Consider the following 20,632-nt stretch of genomic DNA (forward strand, 5'->3'; position numbering starts at 1 on the left):
GTTTCCAGTCCATAAGCCACCTATCCCCTACCCTCCCCTTCTTCTATCAGTGTGCTCCCTTCCATATCCAGCCCCCCCCTTTTCCTCCCTCTAGATATCCCCTTACACTGGGGGTCCAACCTTGGCAAGATCAAGGGATTCTCTTTCCACTGGTGGCCAAAAAGGCCAAGCTCTGCTACATATGCAGCTGGAGCCATAGGTCAGTCCATGTAGTCTTTGGGAGTGGTTTAGTCCCTGGAAACTCGGGTTGGTTTGCATTGTTGTTCTTTTTTTTTTTTTATTAACTTGAGTATTTCTTATTTACATTTCGAGTGTTATTCCCTTTCCCGGTTTCTAGGCCAACATCCCCCAACCCCTCCCCTTCCCCTTCTTTATGGGTGTTCTCCTCCCTATCCTCCCCCCATTGCAGCCCTCCCCCCAACAATCACGTTCACTGGGGGGTTCAGTTTTAGCAGGACCCAGGGCTTCCCCTTCCACTGGTGATCTTAGTAGGATATTCATTGCTACCTAGGAGGTCAGAGTCCAGTGTCAGTCCATGTATAGTCTTTAGGTAGTGGCTTAGTCCCTGGAAGCTCTAGTTACTGGGCATTGTTGTTCATATGGGGTCTCGAGCCCCTTCAAGCTCTTCCAGTTCTTTCTCTGTTTCCTTCAATGCGGGTCCTGTTTTCAGTTCAGTGGTTTGCTGCTAGCATTCGCCTCTGTATTTGCTGTATTCTGGCTGGGTCTCTCAGGAGAGATCTACATCCAGCTCCTGTCTGCCTGCACTTCTTTGCTTCATCCATTTTGTCTAATTGGGTGGCTGTATATGTATGGGCCACATTTGGGGCAGGCTCTGAATGGGTGTTCCTTCTGTGTCTGTTTTAATCTTTGCCTCTCTATTCCCTGCCAAGGGTATTCTTGTTCCTCTTTTAAAGAAGGAGTGAAGCATTCACATTTTGATCATCCGTCTTGAGTTTTATGTGTTCTAGGCATCTAGGGTAATTCAAGCATTTGGGCTAATAGCCACTTATCAATGAATACATACCATGTGTGTTTTTCTGTGATTGGGTTAGCTCACTCAGGATGATATTTTCCAGTTCCAACCATTTGCCTACGAATTTCATAAACTCGTTGTTTTTGATAGCTGAGTAATATTCCATTGTGTAGATGTACCACATTTTCTGTATCCATTCCTCTGCTGAAGGGCATCTGGGTTCTTTCCAGCTTCTGACTATTATAAATAAGGCTGCTATGAACATAGTGGAGCATGTTTCTTTGTTATATGTTGGGGCATCTTTTGGGTATATGCCCAGGAGAGGCATAGCTGGGTCCTCAGGTAGTTCAATGTCCAATTTTCTGAGGAACCTCCAGACTGGTTTCCAGAATGGTTGTACCGGTCTGCAATCCTACCAACAATGGGGGAGTGTTCCTCTTTCTGCACATCCTCGCCAGGATTTGCTGTCACCTGAGTTTTTGTGCTTAGCCATTCTCACTGGTGTGAGGGGAAATCTCAGTGTTGTTTTGATTTGCATTTTCCTTATGACTAAAGATGTTGAACATTTCTTTACGTTTTTCTCAGCCATTCAGCATTCCTCAGCTGTGAATTCTTGTTTAGCTCTGAACCCCATTTTTTAATAAGGGTATTTTTCTCCCTGCGTTCTAACTTCTTGAGTTCTTTGTATATTTTGGATATAAGACCTCTATCTCTTGTAGGATTGCTAAAGATTTTTTCGCAATCTGTTGGTTGCTGTTTTGTTCTAACCACAGTGTCCTTTGCCTTACAGAAGCTTTACAGTTTCATGAGATCCCATTTGTCGATTCTTTATCTTAGAGCATAAGCCATTGGTGTTTTGTTCAGGAATTTTTTTTCCAGTGCCCATGTGTTTGAGATGCTGCCCTAGTTTTTCTTCTATTAGTTTGAGTGTATCTGGTTTGATGTGGATGTCCTTCATCCACTTGGACTTAGGCTTTGTACAGGGTGAAAAGCATGGATCGATCTGCATTCTTCTACATGTTGACCTCCAGGTGAACCAGCACCATTTGCTGAAAATGCTATCGTTTTTCCATTTGATGGTTTTGGCTCCTTTGTCAAAAATCAAGTGCCCATAGGTGTGTGGGTTCATTTCTGGGTCTTCAATTCTGTTCCATTGGTCTATCTGTCTGTCTCCGTACCAATACCATGCAGTTTTTTATCACTATTTCTCTGTAATACTGCTTGAGTTCAGCGATAGTGATTCCCCCTGAAGTCTTTTATTGTTGAGGATAGTTTTAGCTATCCTGGATTTTTTTGTTATTCCAGATGAATTTGCAAATTTTTCTGTCTAACTCTTGGAAGAAATGGATTGGTATTTTGATGGGGATTGCATTGAATCTGTAGATCGCTTTTGGTAAAATGGCCATTTTTACTAAATTAATCCTGCCAATCCATGAGCATGGGAGATCTTTCCATCTTCTGAGTCTTCCTCAATTTCTTTCTTCAGAGTCTTGAAGTTCTTATTGTACAGATCTTTTACTTGCTTGGTTAATGTCACACCAAGGTACTTTATATTATTTGGGTATATTATGAAGGGTGTCATTTCCCTAATTTCTTTCTCGGCTTGTTTCTCTTTTGTGTAGAAGAAGGCTACTGATTTATTTGGGTTAATTTTATACCCAGCCACATTGCTGAAGTTGTTTATCAGCTTTAGTAGTTCTCTGGTGGAACTTTTGGGATCACTTAAATATACTATCATGTCATCTGCAAATAGTGATATTTTGACTTCTTCTTTTCCGATCTGTATCCCCTTGATCTACTTTTGTTGTCTGATTGCTCTGGCTAGAACTTCAAGAACTATATTGATTAAGTAGGGAGAGAATGGGCAGCCTTGTCTAGTCCCTGATTTTAGTGGGATTGCTTCAAGTTTCTCTCCATTTAGTTTAACGTTAGCAACTGGTTTGCTGAATATGGCTTTTACTGTTTAGGTATGGGCCTTTAATTCCTATTCTTTCCAGGACTTTTATCATGAAGGGGTGTTGAATTTTGTCAAATGCTTTCTCAGCATCTAATGAAATGATCATGTGGTTCTGTTCTTTCAGTTTGTTTATATAATGGATCATGTTGATGGTTTTCCCTATATTAAACCATCCCTGCATGCCTAGGATGAAGCCTACTTGATCATGGTGGATGATTGTTTTAATGTTCTCTTGGATTCAGTTTCCAGAATTTTTTTTATTTATAATACATTTTATTTATTTATTTATTTTTATTAACTTGAGTATTTCTTATATACATTTCGAGTGTTATTCCCTTTCCCGGTTTCCGGGCAAACATCCCCCTCCCCCTTCCCCTTCCTTATGGGTGTTCCCCTCCCAACCCTCCCCCCATTGCTGCCCTCCCCCCATAGACTAGTTCACTGGGGGTTCAGTCTTAGCAGGACCCAGGGTTTCCCCTTCCACTGGTGCTCTTACTAGGATATTCATTGCTACCTATGGGGTCAGAGTCCAGGGTCAGTCCATGTATAGTCTTTAGGTAGTGGCTTAGTCCCTGGAAGCTCTGGTTGCTTGGCATTGTTGTACTTTTGGGGTCTCGAGCCCCTTCAAGCTCTTCTAGTTCTTTCTCTGATTCCTTCAATAGGGGACCTATTCTCAGTTCAGTGGTTTGCTGCTGGCATTCGCCTCTATATTTGCTGTATTCTGGCTGTGTCTCTCAGGAGCGATCTACATCCGGCTCCTGTCGGTCTGCACTTCTTTGCTTCATCCATCTTGTCTAATTGGGTGGCTGTATATGTATGGGCCACATGTGGGGCAGGCTCTGAATGGGTGTTCCTTCAGTCTCTGTTTTAATCTTTGCCTCTCCCTTCCCTGCCAAGGGTATTCTTTTTCCTCATTTAAAGAAGGAGTGAAGCATTCACATTTTGATCATCCGTCTTGAGTTTCGTTTGTTCTAGGGATCTAGGGTAATTCAAGCATTTGGGCTAATAGTCATTTATCAATGAGTGCATACCATGTATGTCTTTCTGTGATTGGGTTAGCTCACTCAGGATGATATTTTCCAGTTCCAACCATTTGCATACGAATTTCATAAACTCGTTGTTTTTGATAGCTGAGTAATATTCCATTGTGTAGATGTACCACATTTTCTGTATCCATTCCTCTGTTGAAGGGCATATGGGTTCTTTCCATTTTCTGGCTATTATAAATAAGGCTGCGATGAACATAGTGGAGCACGTGTCTCTTTTATATGTTGAGGCATCTTTTGGGTATATGCCCAAGAGAGGTATAGCTGGATCCTCAGGCAGTTCAATGTCCAATTTTCTGAGGAACCTCCAGACTGATTTCCAGAATGGTTTTACCAGTCTACAATCCCACCAACAATGGAGGAGTGTTCCTCTTTCTCCACATCCTCGCCAGCATCTGCTGTCACCTGAGTTTTTGATCTTAGCCAATCGCACTGGTGTGAGGTGAAATCTCAGGGTTGTTTTGATTTGCATTTCCCTTATGACTAAAGATGTTGAACATTTCTTTAGGTGTTTCTCAGCCATTCGGCATTCCTCAGCTGTGAATTCTTTGTTTAGCTCTGAACCCCATTTTTAATAGGGTTATTTGATTCCCTGCGGTCTAACTTCTTGAGTTCTTTGTATATTTTGGATATAAGGCCTCTATCTGTTGTAGGATTGGTAACGATCTTTTCCCAATCTGTTGGTTGCCGTTTTGTCCTAACCACAGTGTCCTTTGCCTTACAGAAGCTTTGCAGTTTTATGAGATCCCATTTGTCGATTCTTGATCTTAGAGCATAAGCCATTGGTGTTTTGTTCAGGAAATTTTTTCCAGTGCCCATGTGTTCCAGATGCTTCCCTCGTTTTTCTTCTATTAGTTTGAGTGTGTCTGGTTTGATGTGGAGGTCCTTGATCCACTTGGACTTAAGCTTTGTACAGGGTGATAAGCATGGATCGATCTGCATTCTTCTACATGTTGCCCTCCAGTTGAACCAGCACCATTTGCTGAAAATGCTATCTTTTTTCCATTGGATGGTTTTGGCTCCTTTGTCAAAACTCAAGTGACCATAGGTGTGTGGGTTCATTTCTGGGTCTTCAATTCTCTTCCACTGGTCTATCTGTCTGTCTCTGTACCAATACCATGCAGTTTTTATCACTATTGCTCTGTAATACTGCTTGAGTTCAGGGATAGTGATTCCCCCTGAAGTCCTTTTATTGTTGAGGATAGCTTTAGCTATCCTGGGTTTTTTGTTATTCCAGATGAATTTGCAAATTGTTCTGTCTAACTCTTTGAAGAATTGGATTGGTATTTTGATGGGGATTGCATTGAATCTGTAGATTGCTTTTGGTAAAATGGCCATTTTTACTATATTAATCCTGCCAATCCATGAGCATGGGAGATCTTTTCATCTTCTGAGGTCTTCTTCAATTTCTTTCCTCAGTGTCTTGAAGTTCTTATTGTACAGATCTTTTACTTGCTTGGTTAAAGTCACACCGAGGTACTTTATATTATTTGGCTCTATTATGAAGGGTGTCGTTTCCCTAATTTCTTTCTCGGCTTGTTTCTCTTTTGTATAGAGGAAGGCAACTGATTTATTTGAGTTAATTTTATACCCAGCCACTTTGCTGAAGTTGTTTATCAGCTTTAGTAGTTCTCTGGTGGAACTTTTGGGATCACTTAAATATACTATCATGTCATCTGCAAATAGTGATATTTTGACCTCTTCTTTTCCGATCTGTATCCCTTTGATCTCCTTTTGTTGTCTGATTGCTCTGGCTAGAACTTCAAGAACTATATTGAATAAGTAGGGAGAGAGTGGGCAGCCTTGTCTAGTCCCTGATTTTAGTGGGATTGCTTCAAGTTTCTCTCCATTTAGTTTAATGTTAGCAACTGGTTTGCTGTATATGGCTTTTACTATGTTTAGGTATGGGCCTTGAATTCCTATTCTTTCCAGGACTTTTATCATGAAGGGGTGTTGAATTTTGTCAAATGCTTTCTCAGCATCTAATGAAATGATCATGTGGTTCTGTTCTTTCAGTTTGTTTATATAATGGATCACGTTGATGGTTTTCCGTATATTAAACCATCCCTGCATGCCTGGGATGAAGCCTACTTGATCATGGTGGATGATTGTTTGATGTTCTCTTGGATTCAGTTTCCAGAATTTTATTGAGTATTTTTATGTCGATATTCATAAGGGAAATTTGTCTGAAGTTCTCTTTCTTTGTTGAGTCTTTCTGTGGTTTAGGTATAAGAGTAATTGTGGCTTCATAGAAGGAATTCGGTAGTGCTCCATGTGTTTCAATTTTGTGGAATAGTTTGGATAATATTGGTATGAGGTCTTCTATGAAGGTCTGATAGAATTCTGCATGAAACCCATCTGGACCTGGACTCTTTTTGATTGGGAGACCTTTAATGACTTCTTCTATTTCCTTAGGAGTTATGGAGTTGTTTAACTGGTTTATCTGTTCCTGATTTAACTTCAGTACCTGGAATCTGTCTAGGAAATTGTCCATTTCCCCCAGATTTTCAAGATTTGTTGAATATAGGCTTTTATAGTAAGATCTGATGATTTTTTGAATTTCCTCTGAATCTGTAGTTATGTATCCCTTTTCTTTTCTGATTTTGTTAATTTGGACACACTCTCTGTGTCCTCTCGTTAGTCTGGCTAAGGGTTTATCTATCTCGTTGATTTTCTCAAAGAACCAACTTTTGTTTCTGTTGATTCTTTCTATGGTCCTTTTTGTTTCTACTTGGTTGATTTTGGCTCTGTGTTTGATTATTTCCTGCCTTCTATTCCTCCTGGGTGTATTTGTTTCTTTTTGTTCTAGAGCTTTAGGTGTGCTGTCAAGCTGATGACATATGTTCTTTCCTGTTTCTTTCTGCAGGCACTCAGACCTATGAGTTTTCCTCTTAGCACAGCTTTCATTGTGTCCCATAAGTTTGGGTATGTTGTACCTTCATCTTCATTAAATTCTTATGGGGCTGCAAGCCACTTCAGTTTTTTCAATCCTTTCTCTAATTTCTCCAACGGGGGTTCTGTTTTCAGTTCAGTAGTTTGCTGCTAGCATTTAACATGCCCTTGATGTGTCTCTCAGGAGAAATCTATATCTGGTTCCCGTCAACATGCACTTCTTAGCTTCATCAATCTCATCTAGTTTTGGTGGCTGTATATATATGGGCCACATGTGGGGCAGGCTCTGAATGTCCATTCCTTCAGTCTCTGGTCTAAACTTTGATTCTGTACCCCCTACTATGAATATTTTTGTTCCCCTTTTTAAGAAGGAGTGAACGAACTATCTTCATTTTGGTCATCCCTCTTCTTGAGCTTCATGTGGTCCCTGGACTGCATCTTTAGTAATTCGAGCTTCTTGGCGAATATCCACTTACCAATAACTGCATACCATTTGTTTTTTCTGTGATTGAGTAACTTCATTCATGATGATATTTTCTAGTTCGTTCTATTTTCCAATGAATTTCATGAAGTCATTTTTTTTTACAGCTGAGTAGTAGGCCATTGTGTAGATGTACCATATTTTTTGAAACCAGTCCTCCAGTGAAAGGCATCTGGGTTCTTTCCAGCTTCTGGCTATTATAAATAAGGCTGCCATGAACATAGTGGAGCATACATCTTTGTTGTATGCTGGATCATCATTTGGGTATATGCCCAAGAGAAGTATAGGTGGGTCCTCAGGTAATGCAATGTCTAATTTTCTGAGGGCCTTCCAGTCTGATATCCAAAGTGTTCTTCCTCACTTTTTCTTCTATAAATTTCAGTGTATCTTGTTTGACATGGAGGTCCTTGATCCACTCGAACTTAAGTTTTGTAATCCCACCAACAATGGAATTAGTGTTCCTCTTTCTCCACATCCTCGCCAGAATCTGCTGTCACCTGAGTTTTTATCATAGCCATTCTGACTGGTATGAGGTGGAATCTTAGGTTGTTTTGATTTGCATTTCCCTGATGATTAAGGATGTTTTGCATTTCTTTAGGTACTTCTCAGGCACTTGCTATTCCTCAGGAGAAAATGTTTTGTTTAGCTCTGTGCCCCATTTTTCCTGGGGTTATTTGGCTGTCAGGATTCTATCTTCTTGAATTCTTTGTATATTTTAGATATTAGCCCTCTACTGAATATAGGATTGGTAAAGGTAATTTCCCAATTTGTTGTTTGCTGTTTTGTCCTTATGACAGTGTGTTTTTCCTTACAGAAGCTTTGCAGTATTATGAGGTCGCATTGTCAGTTCTTCACCGTAGAGCATGGTGGTTTTTTTTCCAGGAAATTTTCCCCAGTGCCCATGTATTCAAAACTCTTCCTCACTTTTTCTTCTATAAATTTCAGTGTATCTTGTTTGACATGGAGGTCCTTGATCCACTTGAACTTAAGTTTTGTAAGGGCCATAAGAATGGATTGATTTGCATTCTTCTACATGCTGACCTCCAGTTCAGCCAGCACCATTTGCTGAAAAAAATCTTTTCTTCAATTCTATTCCGCAGATCTACCTGCCTGTTTCTATACTAATACCATACAGGTTTTATCACTATTGCTCTGTAATACTGCTTGCAGTCAGAGGTGGTGATTCCCCCAGAAGTTCTTTTATTGTTGAGCATAGTTTTCACTATCCTGGGTTTTTGTTATTCCAAATGAATTTGCAAATTGCTATTTCTATCTCTGTGAAGAATTGGGTTTGAATTTTGATGTGGATTGCATTGACTTTTTTGGTAAAATGGCTATTTTTACTCTATTAATTCTGCAAATCCATGAGCATGGGAGATCTTTCCATCTTCTGAGATATTCAATTTCTTTCTTCACAGACTTGAAGTTCTTGTCATACAAATCTTTCCCTTACTTGCTTAAAGCCACACCGAGGTATTTTATATTATTTGTAACTCTTGTGAACTTTGTCATTTCCTTAATTTCTTTCTCAGCCTGTTTATCCTTTGAGTAGAAGAAGGCTACTGATTTTTTTGAGTTAAATTTATACCCAACCACTTGGCTGAAGTTGTTTTTCAGGCTTAGTAGTTCTCTGTTGGAACTTTTGAGTTCTCTTAAGTTTACTATCATATCATCTGCAAATAGTTATATTTTTACTTCTTCCTTTCCAATATGTATCCCTTTGACCTCCTTTCATTGTCTGATTGCTCTGGCTAGGACTTCGAATATTGAATAAGTAGGGAGAGAGTGTGCAGTCATGTCTCGTTCCTGGTTTTAATGGGATTGTTTCATGTTTCTCTCCATTTTGTCTGATGTTATGTACTGGTTTGCTTTATACTGGTTTTACTATATTTAGGTATGGGCCTTGAAAATCTGGTCTTTACAGGACTTGCATCATGAAGGGGTGTTGAATTTTGTCAAATGTTTCATAGCATCTAATGAAAAGATCATGTGGTTTTTATCTTTGAGTTTCCTTATAGAGTGGATTAAGTTGGTGCATTTCTGTACATCATATCATCCCTGCATCCCTAGGATGAAGCCTACTTGATCCTGATGGATGATCATTTTGATGTGTTCTTGGATTCGGTTTGAAGAATTTTCTTGAGTATTCTTGTCTCAACATTCATAACAGAAATTGGTCTGTAGTTCTTTTTCTTTGTTGGGTGATTTTGTGGTTTAGGTATAAACATAATTGTGGCTTCATAGAAGGAATTTTGTAGTGCTCTGTTTTTCTATTTTAGGGAGTAGTTTGGATAGTATTGGTATGAATGGAGGAATGTTCCTATTTCTCTACCAGCATCCGCCCTGAGTTTTTTTTAATGGATAATTTTTATTTGCATTTCAAATGTTATCCCCTTCCCCAGTTTCCTGGCCAGAAACCCCCTATTCCATCCTTTTCTCCCTTCTTCTATGAAGATGTTCTCCCACCCATCAACCAACCCCTTCCCATCTCCCCATTCTGATATTCCCCTACACTGGAGGGTCGAGCCTTGGCAGGACCAAGGGCTTTTCCTCCCAGTGGTGCCCAACAAGGCCATCCTCTGCTAATTATGCAGCTGGAATCATGCATCTGTCCATGTGTACTCTTTGGATGGTTGTTTAATCCCTGGGAACTCTGGTTGGTTGGCATTGTTGTTCTTATGGGGCTGCAAACCTCTTCAGCTCCTTCAATCCTTTCTCCAACTCCTCCAACTGGGACCCCTTTCTCAGTTCAATAGTTGTCTGTAAGCATCCTCCTCTGCATTTGTTAAGTTATGGCAGAGCCTCTCAGAAGACAGCTATATCAGGCTACCACCAGCATGCACTTCTTGAAATCAGCAATATTGTCTGGGTTTTGTAGCTGTATGTATATGGGCTGGATTCCTGTTGGGCACTTTCTAAATGGTCTTTCCTTCAGTCTTTGCTCCAAACTTTGTCTCCATATTTACTCCTGTGAATATTTTTTTCCCCATTTTAGGAATGACTGAAGCATCTGCATTTTTTGAATGTTTAAGGTTAGGAGCTTTTTACCCTTTGTATTTTCCTTGACTGTGTGTTGATATCTTCTATGGTATCTTCTATACCTGAAATTATCTCCTCTATCTCTTGTATCCTGCTGGTGATGCTTGCATCTGTAACTCCCACCCTTTCCTATGTTTTCCATCTCCAGGGCTGTCTCCCTTTGTGTTGTCTTTAATGTTTCTATTTACATTTTTAGATCCTGGATGGTTGTGTTCAATTCTGTCACTTGTTTGATTGGCTTTTCCTCTATTTCTTTAAGGGTTTTTTTGTGCTCTCTCTTCATGGGTTTCTACTTGTTTATCTGTATTTCTTTTAATGGAGTTATTTATGTCCTTCAAGGCCTCTATCATCTCTATGCGATGAGAATTTAGATCTGAATCTTGCTTAATAGATGTATTGTGGTATCCAGGGCTTTCTGTAATGGGAGAAATGGGTTTTCATGCTGTGAGCAATATTGGTTTCTGTTGCTTATGTTCTTAAGCTTGCCTCTTGCCATCTACTTATCTCTGGTGTTAACTGGCCTATCTGTCCCTGGCCTGTTCTTCCAGTGAGCCTCTGAGCTTGTGATTCTGTGAGACTGAATGAGTCAGAATCCCTGGGGGTTTGAGCTTACTGGGGTGTGGTCCACGTGGATTGGGATCCAGAGCAGAGGCTATACTCCAGGTACAGGTGTAAACCTCAAGGAATGCAGGTCTCTCACTGGGCAGGGTATCTGCAATGCAGGGTCCATGGATCTGGTTCCACCAGGTATTGGGCTGGGGTTTGGGAGTCTCATCTGTGATTGTGGATGTGTCAGAATACCTGGTGATTGAAGTTGCAGGTTGTGTGTGGGTTGAGTTTGTTTGGATCCAGAGCAGAGCCTCTGATACTAGCACAGGGGCAAAAGGGAAATAGCACAGGTCTGGAATGAATTTTGGGTTTAAAACCTAACACTAATAACTTTAACCAAGGACTAAAATATGTTGACTAATTATACTGCTTTATTTGATATTTTAATTACTTATACTTTCTTTGTTCTCATGACTCCAAAATAATGAGTATATGCTGTTTTGTCTAAATATTTCTTTTGGCATACTTATATTGAACTCTGTATGTCCTGAAATTATGACAAACCTGTCACTTTCCCCACATTTTCCTGCTTTTTACTATGACCAACCAGCTAAAGTCCAGGAAGAGATTGACCGTGTGATTGGCAGACATCGCAGCCCCTGCATGCAGGATAGAAAACACATGCCCTACACAGATGCCATGATTCATGAGGTACAGAGATTCATTGACTTTGTCCCGACCAACCTGCCCCATGCAGTGACCTGTGACATTAAATTCAGGAACTACCTCATCCCGAAGGTAAGCTCCTTTCTTTGTTGAGCCTCCAAGTTCTTGATGCTTCTAGTTTCATAGTGTGGTACCAGTCCTCTGATATATCTGTGCCTGCCTTCATGATCCAAAGGGCAGCTCTACTGCAGCCACAGATATATTTTGTATTGACACCGCCACATTTGCTTAGCCTTCCACATACTGTTTTGCAAAGGTTAGGTATTTCTCTGTGAATGTTTCACTATTTTGTCAATTTTCCAAAAGTCTTTTCTGAAATTTTTATGACTGTGAGAAATAAATCTCCAAGTTTGAAAACAAAATGAAATGCTGAATACTTTAATTTATCAATGCCATTCATTTATGTATTGGGGATGTTAATTTTCTCTATGCCTTGTTTCTTTGTCATAGAGCAGCCCATTCATATCTACTTAGAGTTTTCATGAATGGTAAATATACTTCTGTTATCATTTCTCTAAGTGCCTCTGACATTCTTTCTATCTGCTTAATTATTTATTCACTCTGTTGAATTTAAATTTATCCCAATGTAAATGTTTACTTATATTTATATGCATGTAAATGTATGTGGAATTTAAAGTGTTATGTGAGCTAATTCTTTTGTATGTACTTTTTGTATCCTGTGTTATTAGTTTCTCTTCGTTGTGACAAATTGATGTGCAGACCTGGTTCCCTTAGGCATGACTTGTATCATTTCTCATTAGGCTGAAAAATCATAATTTTAACATCTCCATATCAAATTTGATGTTTTAGAAATACACAGTCATGTTGATCAGATGAACATTTTTTAAGTCTGTTCTGTTTAAAGATATAAAGGACACTTTATTTTGGAACAAATTATGTATGAGTATGACCAAGAATACTTATCTATACTTTGGAATGATATTTCTATCCAAAGTCTCTACATTATTTCCAAAATATTTCGCAGCAACATTTTAATGATTCTATGCCTTGTTTACTTTTCTTTTAAACTATTGACTGTATATTGTAGAAACATGGATGTACATTGGATATTTTCTGCTTTACGTTGCCTATGGCTTCTATCATAAGAAATCTCTGTTCTTATTTTTGCTTCCTCAAACTTGTTAGAATTTTGATACTAAAACTGAGATGGCTGCTTAAAACTAAGTTGAAAAATGTTCCCTGATGTGGTTCTGTTTTTATATATTTAATTTTTTGTAGTTACTTAATGTTACTTTCAAGACACTGAAAAAATTCTGATTGAGGATATGGTATTACAGATGAAAAATGCCAAAGTTTTATAATGATAACTCCATTCAGAAAGAGTTCAATGCTATCTCTTGGGCAATTTCATATTTTTAGTGAGTTGAGCCAAAATGATACAGGTAGAGTTCCCACTACTCACATCATGTGGTGCTGATGGAACTAACTTTGCAGGTGGTAATGGGCCTTGCTGTGTAATGCCAGGCTTGGTATAAGTGTTAGGATACCAGTTTGCTCTCTTTAGCCAAATGATATTTTTGAGATATTGTTTTCACTTATTATAGTTGAGATCTATTGCTAATTTTCAAAACTTGTTTATGTTGTATGACCTTAGACCCATCTAAATGGTAAATAGAATGAAAAACAAGATAGGAATGACTTGTGTCATGATAGATTTCTTGAATTTAATGCCTAGCTTGAGGCTAGTGCTGCATCAGTTAAATTTCCCACCCTTTCTACTGCTGTTGGCTCATGACATGATTGGTCTCTGTACTCCAGTGGAGTAGAATATTCCATTATTTTCTTTTTCAAATTTACCTGGTTTAGAAATAAGCATCGCTTCACAGCTGAAAAATGAGGTAATTGATTTGTTTGATAAAACTCAAGCCACTGCTCTTAGTAGAACTAATAGAATAAAGAAGAACCATTCATCTTTGCCATAATAAGCATAGTAGATTTCAGGCTTTCTTGACCATTAGGATTATGCTTCTTCTTCAGAAGCTCTGTCATGAGTAGCAGAGAAGCAATCACAGGCAGTGTGTAAACAAATGACTATGAATATAATATGTTCCATGCTTACTGAGACTTGGACTTAATTTTCACACAACTTAACAATGTATTCTTTCGGGATTTTAAATATTAAATATATTTATTTAAGCTGAATTCAAACACATGTGACAGGCTTGTGAGACCTGTGAACAGAACATTCTTAGAACATTTGCAATGATATGAGGTTACTTTGTGCTTTAGTTAAAGAGAATTTTTCAGTACAAGTTCCCAAAATTTCTGTGAATCTTCAGAAGTTTTATGATTTAGCTTCCATCAGGTTATGGCTATTAAGACTTACACTGTGTCTTATTTTGTTTTATTTTATTTTCTTCTTCTCCAACTCCTTCTATTTCTTCCCTTACTTTTCCCACATAACCCTCATCCTGCTTTACAATCATACACACACACACACACAGACACACACACACACACACACAAACACACACATATATATGTATATCTGAGAATTTGCATCTGCACATTAATAAAGATATATAAATTATATATATATATATATATATATATATATATATATATATATGATAGCACACCTCTACTCTGGCACATATCCCCGCATTTACATTTATATGATATAAATATATAGACAGATGGATGAATAAATAGAGTACATGAAGGGGAAATGTAGTATTTGTCTTTCTATACACTTCCTAATGTGCTTAATGAATTTGGAACTCTCAACATATTATTCCTTTTGGACTCTGATTCATGTGATGTGTATGGAGTCAGATGTGATGAGCTAGAACAGTGAGTGCTACGAGAAGCAAGAGTCCAATCTACAGGAAAGGGAGAAGAAACTCAGAAATTTTCATTCAAGAACTCATGTGAAATGTTACTGGAAGGCACTTTGGCCACATCAGTATGACTGGCCTCAGATAAATTTCCACCCCCTCCTCCAATACTTTGTGCATTAAAATGTCACTGCCATTCTTTGTATTCAACTCCTTCTATATAGCAAAAGATGTGAATTATGTTATTTTCCTGGTAACTTTAGCCCTATGATTTCTTTGTAACTTGATGCTTCTATGTATTGTTCTAGGGAACAAAGGTGTTAACATCATTGACATCAGTGCTGCATGACAGCAAGGAGTTCCCCAACCCAGAGATGTTTGACCCTGGCCACTTTCTAGATGAGAATGGAAACTTTAAGAAAAGTGACTACTTTTTGCCTTTCTCAGCAGGTAATAGAAACTCATTTTTATGGTTTCAGTGACATGAAGATCTGTGGAGACTTACACAGTGGCTCCCAATTCCTGAGAGACTTGCAATTTATGCACAATTGAAAGCATACTTATCCATGTCTCAGTGTCATCCTAGAAGGCAAACTTCATTTACAATTTACTATCTCACTACAGAATTGAGGGAATCATAATTTAAATTCATATTTCTTGTGTCACTCACCTCCATGCTCAGTTAGCTAGTATCAAGTATCAAAAATATAGAAAACCACAAGGGATCCTCAAGTACACTCAGTATTCGCATGAATGACTACTACTTTTTAAACGTCTGCTGGAGAGGATAATGAAAAAGTCTCCAAGATCTCTGGGTTTTTGAGAAAATAGCAAATTTCTTGCTCAAACCTTAAATTTTACAACTGCAAAACATATCACCATCTTAATAATTGACTTCTTAGTTGTTTCAGAATATGGGTAATGGAGAATTATAAGAAGAAACTGCATATCAATGAGGAAGCATTAGATCAGAAACTTTCTATGTGAGTCGAATAACAGAAACTTCAAGATTATTATGAGATGATGGAGACTTTGTATTTATGCCATGATTTTCCACAGTGAAACCTTGGGAAATCACTGGGAACCTTGTTTTCCTCCATTCAAGCTGAGAGTTATGGATTTTGAGTCTAAACTTATTTTGTAGGGTCTGACTTCTGATATGCAGTTTCTTTCCTTGGGTTTGATTTTTGATAGTAAACATAGAATACTTCTTAAATATCCCAGACAGTTTGATTATAAATGTGAACTGTTACACTTTGCTAAAAAGTATTTGCAATTCTCTAGATTATGTTAGTTGAAAAACAAATTTGTTCTATCTTTGACTGTTTATCTAGTCCTTTCCCCTAGCCACCCAGCTAACTACCAATACAATGACTCACCATTCATTCATAATCTTATGGGTCAGATACAAGAATCGTGTATTGCACATTTAGGGATATTTAGTATTCTACTTCGACTTTTTTCTAGGAAAACGAGCTTGTGTTGGAGAGGGCCTGGCCCGCATGCAGTTGTTTCTATTCTTGACAACCATTTTACAGAACTTTAACCTGAAATCTCTGGTTCAACCAAAGGACATTGATACGAGGCCAGTTCTGAATGGTTTTGCCTCTCTGCCACCCACTTACCAGCTCTGCTTCATTCCTTCCTGAATAGATCAGGCATTTTGGCTTCTACTGTGTTGCCTTCTGCAATCCCCTTCAGGTTTTTATCCAGTCCCTTCCCTCTATCATCCATCCTGACTCTTGTCTTAAGATCCAGAAAGCACATGCAGTTTCTGGAGTTATAGCACAAATCCACTTGTATTATCTCTTTCATATAACAATTTATGATCCCTTGTGTCATTGTGTATCCATTCCTGAGTTAAAATAAAGCTTCACTATAAAATAATAATTATCATAATTCCTAGTTATTTTTTATTTTGCATATTTTCAATAATATTTATACTTGATTTGTGTACCTGCTCTAAGACTTGCTTAAAATTTATGTAATAAATTGGCAACTTAACACATCCTTCAGGTCTACATCAAAAGAAGCATAGAGAATGCAAGAGAAACTGTTAGGGAATATATATTGTTTTCTAAACTGCTTTCACCTGTATACAATCTCTAGCACACACACACACACACACACACACACACACACACACACACACACACACACGTGTGTATATATTGACACAGGGACAGTCAGATAGATCAGCGGACTAGAATTGAAGACCCAGAAATGAACCCACATACCTATGGTCACATGATCTTTGACAAAGGAGCTAAAACCATCCAATGGAAAAAAGATAGCTTTTTCAACAAATGGTGCTGTTTCAACTGGAGATCAGCATGTAGAAGCATGCAAATAGATCTATTCTTAACACCCTGTACAAATCTTAAGTCAAAGTAGATCAAGGACCTCCACATCAAACCAGATACTCTCAAACTAATAGAAGAAAAAGTGGGGAGGAGTCTCAATCATGTGGGTACTGTGGAACATTTCCTCAACAAAACACAAATGGCTTAAGATTCAAAGATCCAGAATTGACAAATGGGACCTCATAAAACTGCAAAGCTTCTGTATGTCTAAGGGCACTGTCATTAAGACAAAACAGCAACCAACAGATTGGAAAATACCTTTACCAATACTGCATTTGATATAGGGCTAAAATCCAAAATATCCAAAGAATTCCAAAAGGTTATTTGACTCCAGAGAGCCAAATAACACTATCAGAAACTGGGGTATAGATCTAAACGAAGAATCTTCAGCTGATGAATATCGAATGAAAAGTACCTAAAGAAATGCTCAACATGCTTAGCCATCTGGGAAATGCAAATCAAAACAACCCTGACATTTCACCTCACATGAGTCAGAATGGCTAGGATAAAAACCTCAGGTGACAGCAGAAAGGGGAAAACTCCTCCATTTTTGGTGGGATTGTAAACTGGTACAACTCTGGAAATCACTCTGTATGTTCCTCAGAAATTGAGACACTCCACTACCTGAGGACCCAGCTATACCTCTCCTGAGCATATACCCAAAAGATACTCCAGCATACAATAAAGACACATGCTCCACACTGTTCATAGCAGTCTTATTTCTAATAGCCAAAAGCTGGAAAGAATCCAGATGCCCTTCAACAGAGGAGTGGATACAGAAAATGTGGTAAAGTACATCTACACAATAAAGACTCAGAATGCTCATAAAATTTACAAAATCCAAACACATTCACCTTCAAAGGTATATAAGCAGGAAAAGTTGCTAGAGGTTATGTCTAATTAACTCAGCTTTATGAAGTTGTTCCAAATGTCTATGAGTAAGACCTTAGCTATGGGCTTTTAAGACGTTCTAATAAATTCATTGATTCACTAAGAAAAAAAACAAGAAGAATTAGATGGAACTTCTCAACAGAGACACTAAAATTCAGAAGAACCTGGTTAAAGGTCATGCAAACTCTAAAAGAACACAAATACCAGCCAGGTTACTATACCCAGCATAACTCTCAAACAATATAGGTTAAGAAACAAAAATATTCCTGGACAAAACCAAATTCAAACAGTACCTATCTGCAAATCAAGCCATACAGAGTACTCTAGAAGGAAAACTCCAACATAAAGAGGGTACTCACAACAAAGTCAAAATGAGAGAAACACATGCACATAATGCCATCTACAAAAAATAAATAAAAAAAATGACAGAAGCTAACCACCATCTGCCTTATCATCTCTCGATGTTAATGGACTCATCTCACCTATAAAGAGACACGGGCTGGCAGACTGGATATGTAAACAGAGTCCAGAGTTTTTCTGCATATACAAGGTACCTAAATAACAAAGACAAACATTACCTCAGAGTAAAAGGCTGGAAAAAATATCTTCCAAGAAACTGGTCCCAAGAAACAAGCAGTACTTGCCATTCTAGTATTCAATAAAATAGACTCAACCAAAAGCTATCAAGAGGAATAAGAAAGGACACTTCATATTCATGAAAGAAAAAATTCACCACGAGGAAGTCCCAATTCAGAACACTATTCCCCAAATACAAGGCCAACAACATTCATAAAAGAAACTTTACTAAAGCTCAAAACGCACATTGATCCTCACACAACAATAGTAGAAGAGTTCAACAGTCACTCTCACTAAAGGTCATGTCATTGAAACAGACTAAGCAGAGACACAGTGAAATTAATAGAGGTTTTGAACCAAATAGATTTAACAGATATCTACAGAACATTTCACTCTAAAACTCTTCTAACGACTGCCTGTATTTATGTGTTATATACTTGTTTATGTGCTATTTAATTGTTTTTCTGATCTTGTCTTTACTTCAGTATATTTTATATATATATATATATCAGTAAATGATATATATTTTTAAATTATATATACATATGTATATACATATAATTAATAAAGAAAAGTATCCATTTATAGTTTTTTATTTTATGGAGAACATGTCTTTAAAGTATGAGTTGATGATTCATTGAATTTCCTTGCTGTCTGATGTTATGTCTCCCATTTCATTTCTGATTTTGTTAATTTGGACATTCATTTTCTCCTTTTTAGGTAGTTTGGATCAGGGTTTTTCTATGTTGATGATTTTCTCAAAGAACCTACTTTGTTTTATTACTTCTTTGTATTGCTCTCTTGTTTTCATTTTATTAATTTCAGCCTTTATTCTCCTATTGCTATTATTCTTTTTTAGTCAACTAGAGTTGGTCTTTTCATAGTACTGCAGATTTTTTGGATGTTTTGTTTCAGAAAGCTTTTTTACATATAACCTTTTCTTTGACTGATGTATACATTTCTTCTATTATTTTGCAATTGGCTGAGGTTGGTATCTGTAACTTCTGTTTACATACCTAGATTTTCCATTTTCAGAATTTTCTTTTTGTGTTTTATTCATTGCTTCTTCTTCCATTTTCCATCAACTGTCTGTTCATTTGTTAGTTTTTATTTTTCTTCTTGTTTGAGGAATTTATTTATTCCCTCCAATTTTTTGTTTGTCTTTTCCTCAATTTCTTTAAGGAATCCACTCACTTCATTAGGGTCTTCTGTCTTGTTCATAATGTTGATACTGATGTCTTTTCCTTGTGCTTTTAACTGTGTTAGAGTATTCCAAGCTTCCTGCAGTAGCCTAGCTGTGCTGTAATAGTGAAATAATGCTTTGGCTATTGATTTTGTTCTTATCTTGACATCTAAGCACCTGGGTTTGGTGAGATTATACATCTAGGTGCTGATTTTCAGGTTTTTCTTTGCTACATGTCTGTTTTGTTCCTTGCTTTATGTTTCTACTCTGGCCTTCTGGCCTGTATGATCAGGTTAAGTAAGAGGTCTCCACTGAGTTTGGAGGCTAGATAACTGGTGGCCAGCATAATCTTTTGTCAAACTGGGGGTCACTGTCAATTTAGGAACTGGTCTTCTAGTAGGCTGTAATAAAATGCTTAAATGGAAGATAATAAAACTTGTGGCTATGGTTGGTGGTCATGATCTACGTGTAGCAACTAAAGAAACACAGTTCTGAAAACACATGAGATTTGAGGTAGTGGTTCTAGGCTCTCTTCAATTAATAATCGAAGTGAATTCATATTCATTTTAAATTTCTAATGGGTCCTCATGATCTTCAGAACTTTTACAAGATTGGATTTTGTAGCAATATATTAATTTAAATAACATATTTAAAATTTAAAAAACAAAAAGTTATTTTTGACATATGGAATTATTTGAAAATTAAATGCTAGTTTCAAATTTTTGGAATATTGCTATTCTCGTTTATGTGCACATTGCCTATCACTGTTTTTCTACTATAGTTGCATATTTCAAAAGCATCAGCAAATGCTTGTGAAGTAAAGTGTAAAGTGTTTTTCACAAAGTCATCTGTAAGCAAATTATTACTCTTGTCTTTATCTATTGTCTGAAGTGATATTAGTTGCCCCATCTGTTAAAGAAGTTATTATTTTCATGGTTAGTAAGAGTGTAAAGTCAGTTATAAAAATCATGATATTTCTTTACCAAGTAATTCCAAGAATGAAAAGAATATGATTCAGTTCATAAGACCCAAAGTGTACAAGCATATTATGCATTACAGGTTAGATGGAGGGTTATGAATATATCAAATGTGATAATTGATATAAAGCTTGACTATACTGAACTCATGCTGAGGGGATCTGTGTCATAAGACATCTCT

General features: G+C 37.6%; 1 protein-coding gene across 2 annotated transcripts in view; it reads left to right on the forward strand.

The window, feature by feature from the left end:
* Positions 1 to 16,351, forward strand: part of LOC134484003 (cytochrome P450 2C7-like) — a 56,071-nt gene extending 39,720 nt beyond the window's left edge. For both annotated transcript variants that reach the window (XR_015653289.1, XM_087609356.1), the window contains exons 7-9: positions 11,548 to 11,735; positions 14,770 to 14,911; positions 15,929 to 16,351. Coding sequence is in view for 1 of the 2 variants with exons in the window: in XM_087609356.1 (XP_087465482.1) it covers positions 11,548 to 11,735; positions 14,770 to 14,911; positions 15,929 to 16,110 (512 nt within the window). In the remaining variant the exon portion in view is untranslated. The remainder of the gene's footprint in view (positions 1 to 11,547; positions 11,736 to 14,769; positions 14,912 to 15,928) is intronic.
* Positions 16,352 to 20,632: the final 4,281 nt, after the last annotated feature.

Source organism: Rattus norvegicus, chromosome 1 (assembly GCF_021556685.1).
Source record: "Rattus norvegicus strain SHRSP/BbbUtx chromosome 1, alternate assembly SHRSP_T2T, whole genome shotgun sequence".
In the NCBI taxonomy this organism is placed as follows: Eukaryota; Metazoa; Chordata; class Mammalia; order Rodentia; family Muridae; genus Rattus; species Rattus norvegicus.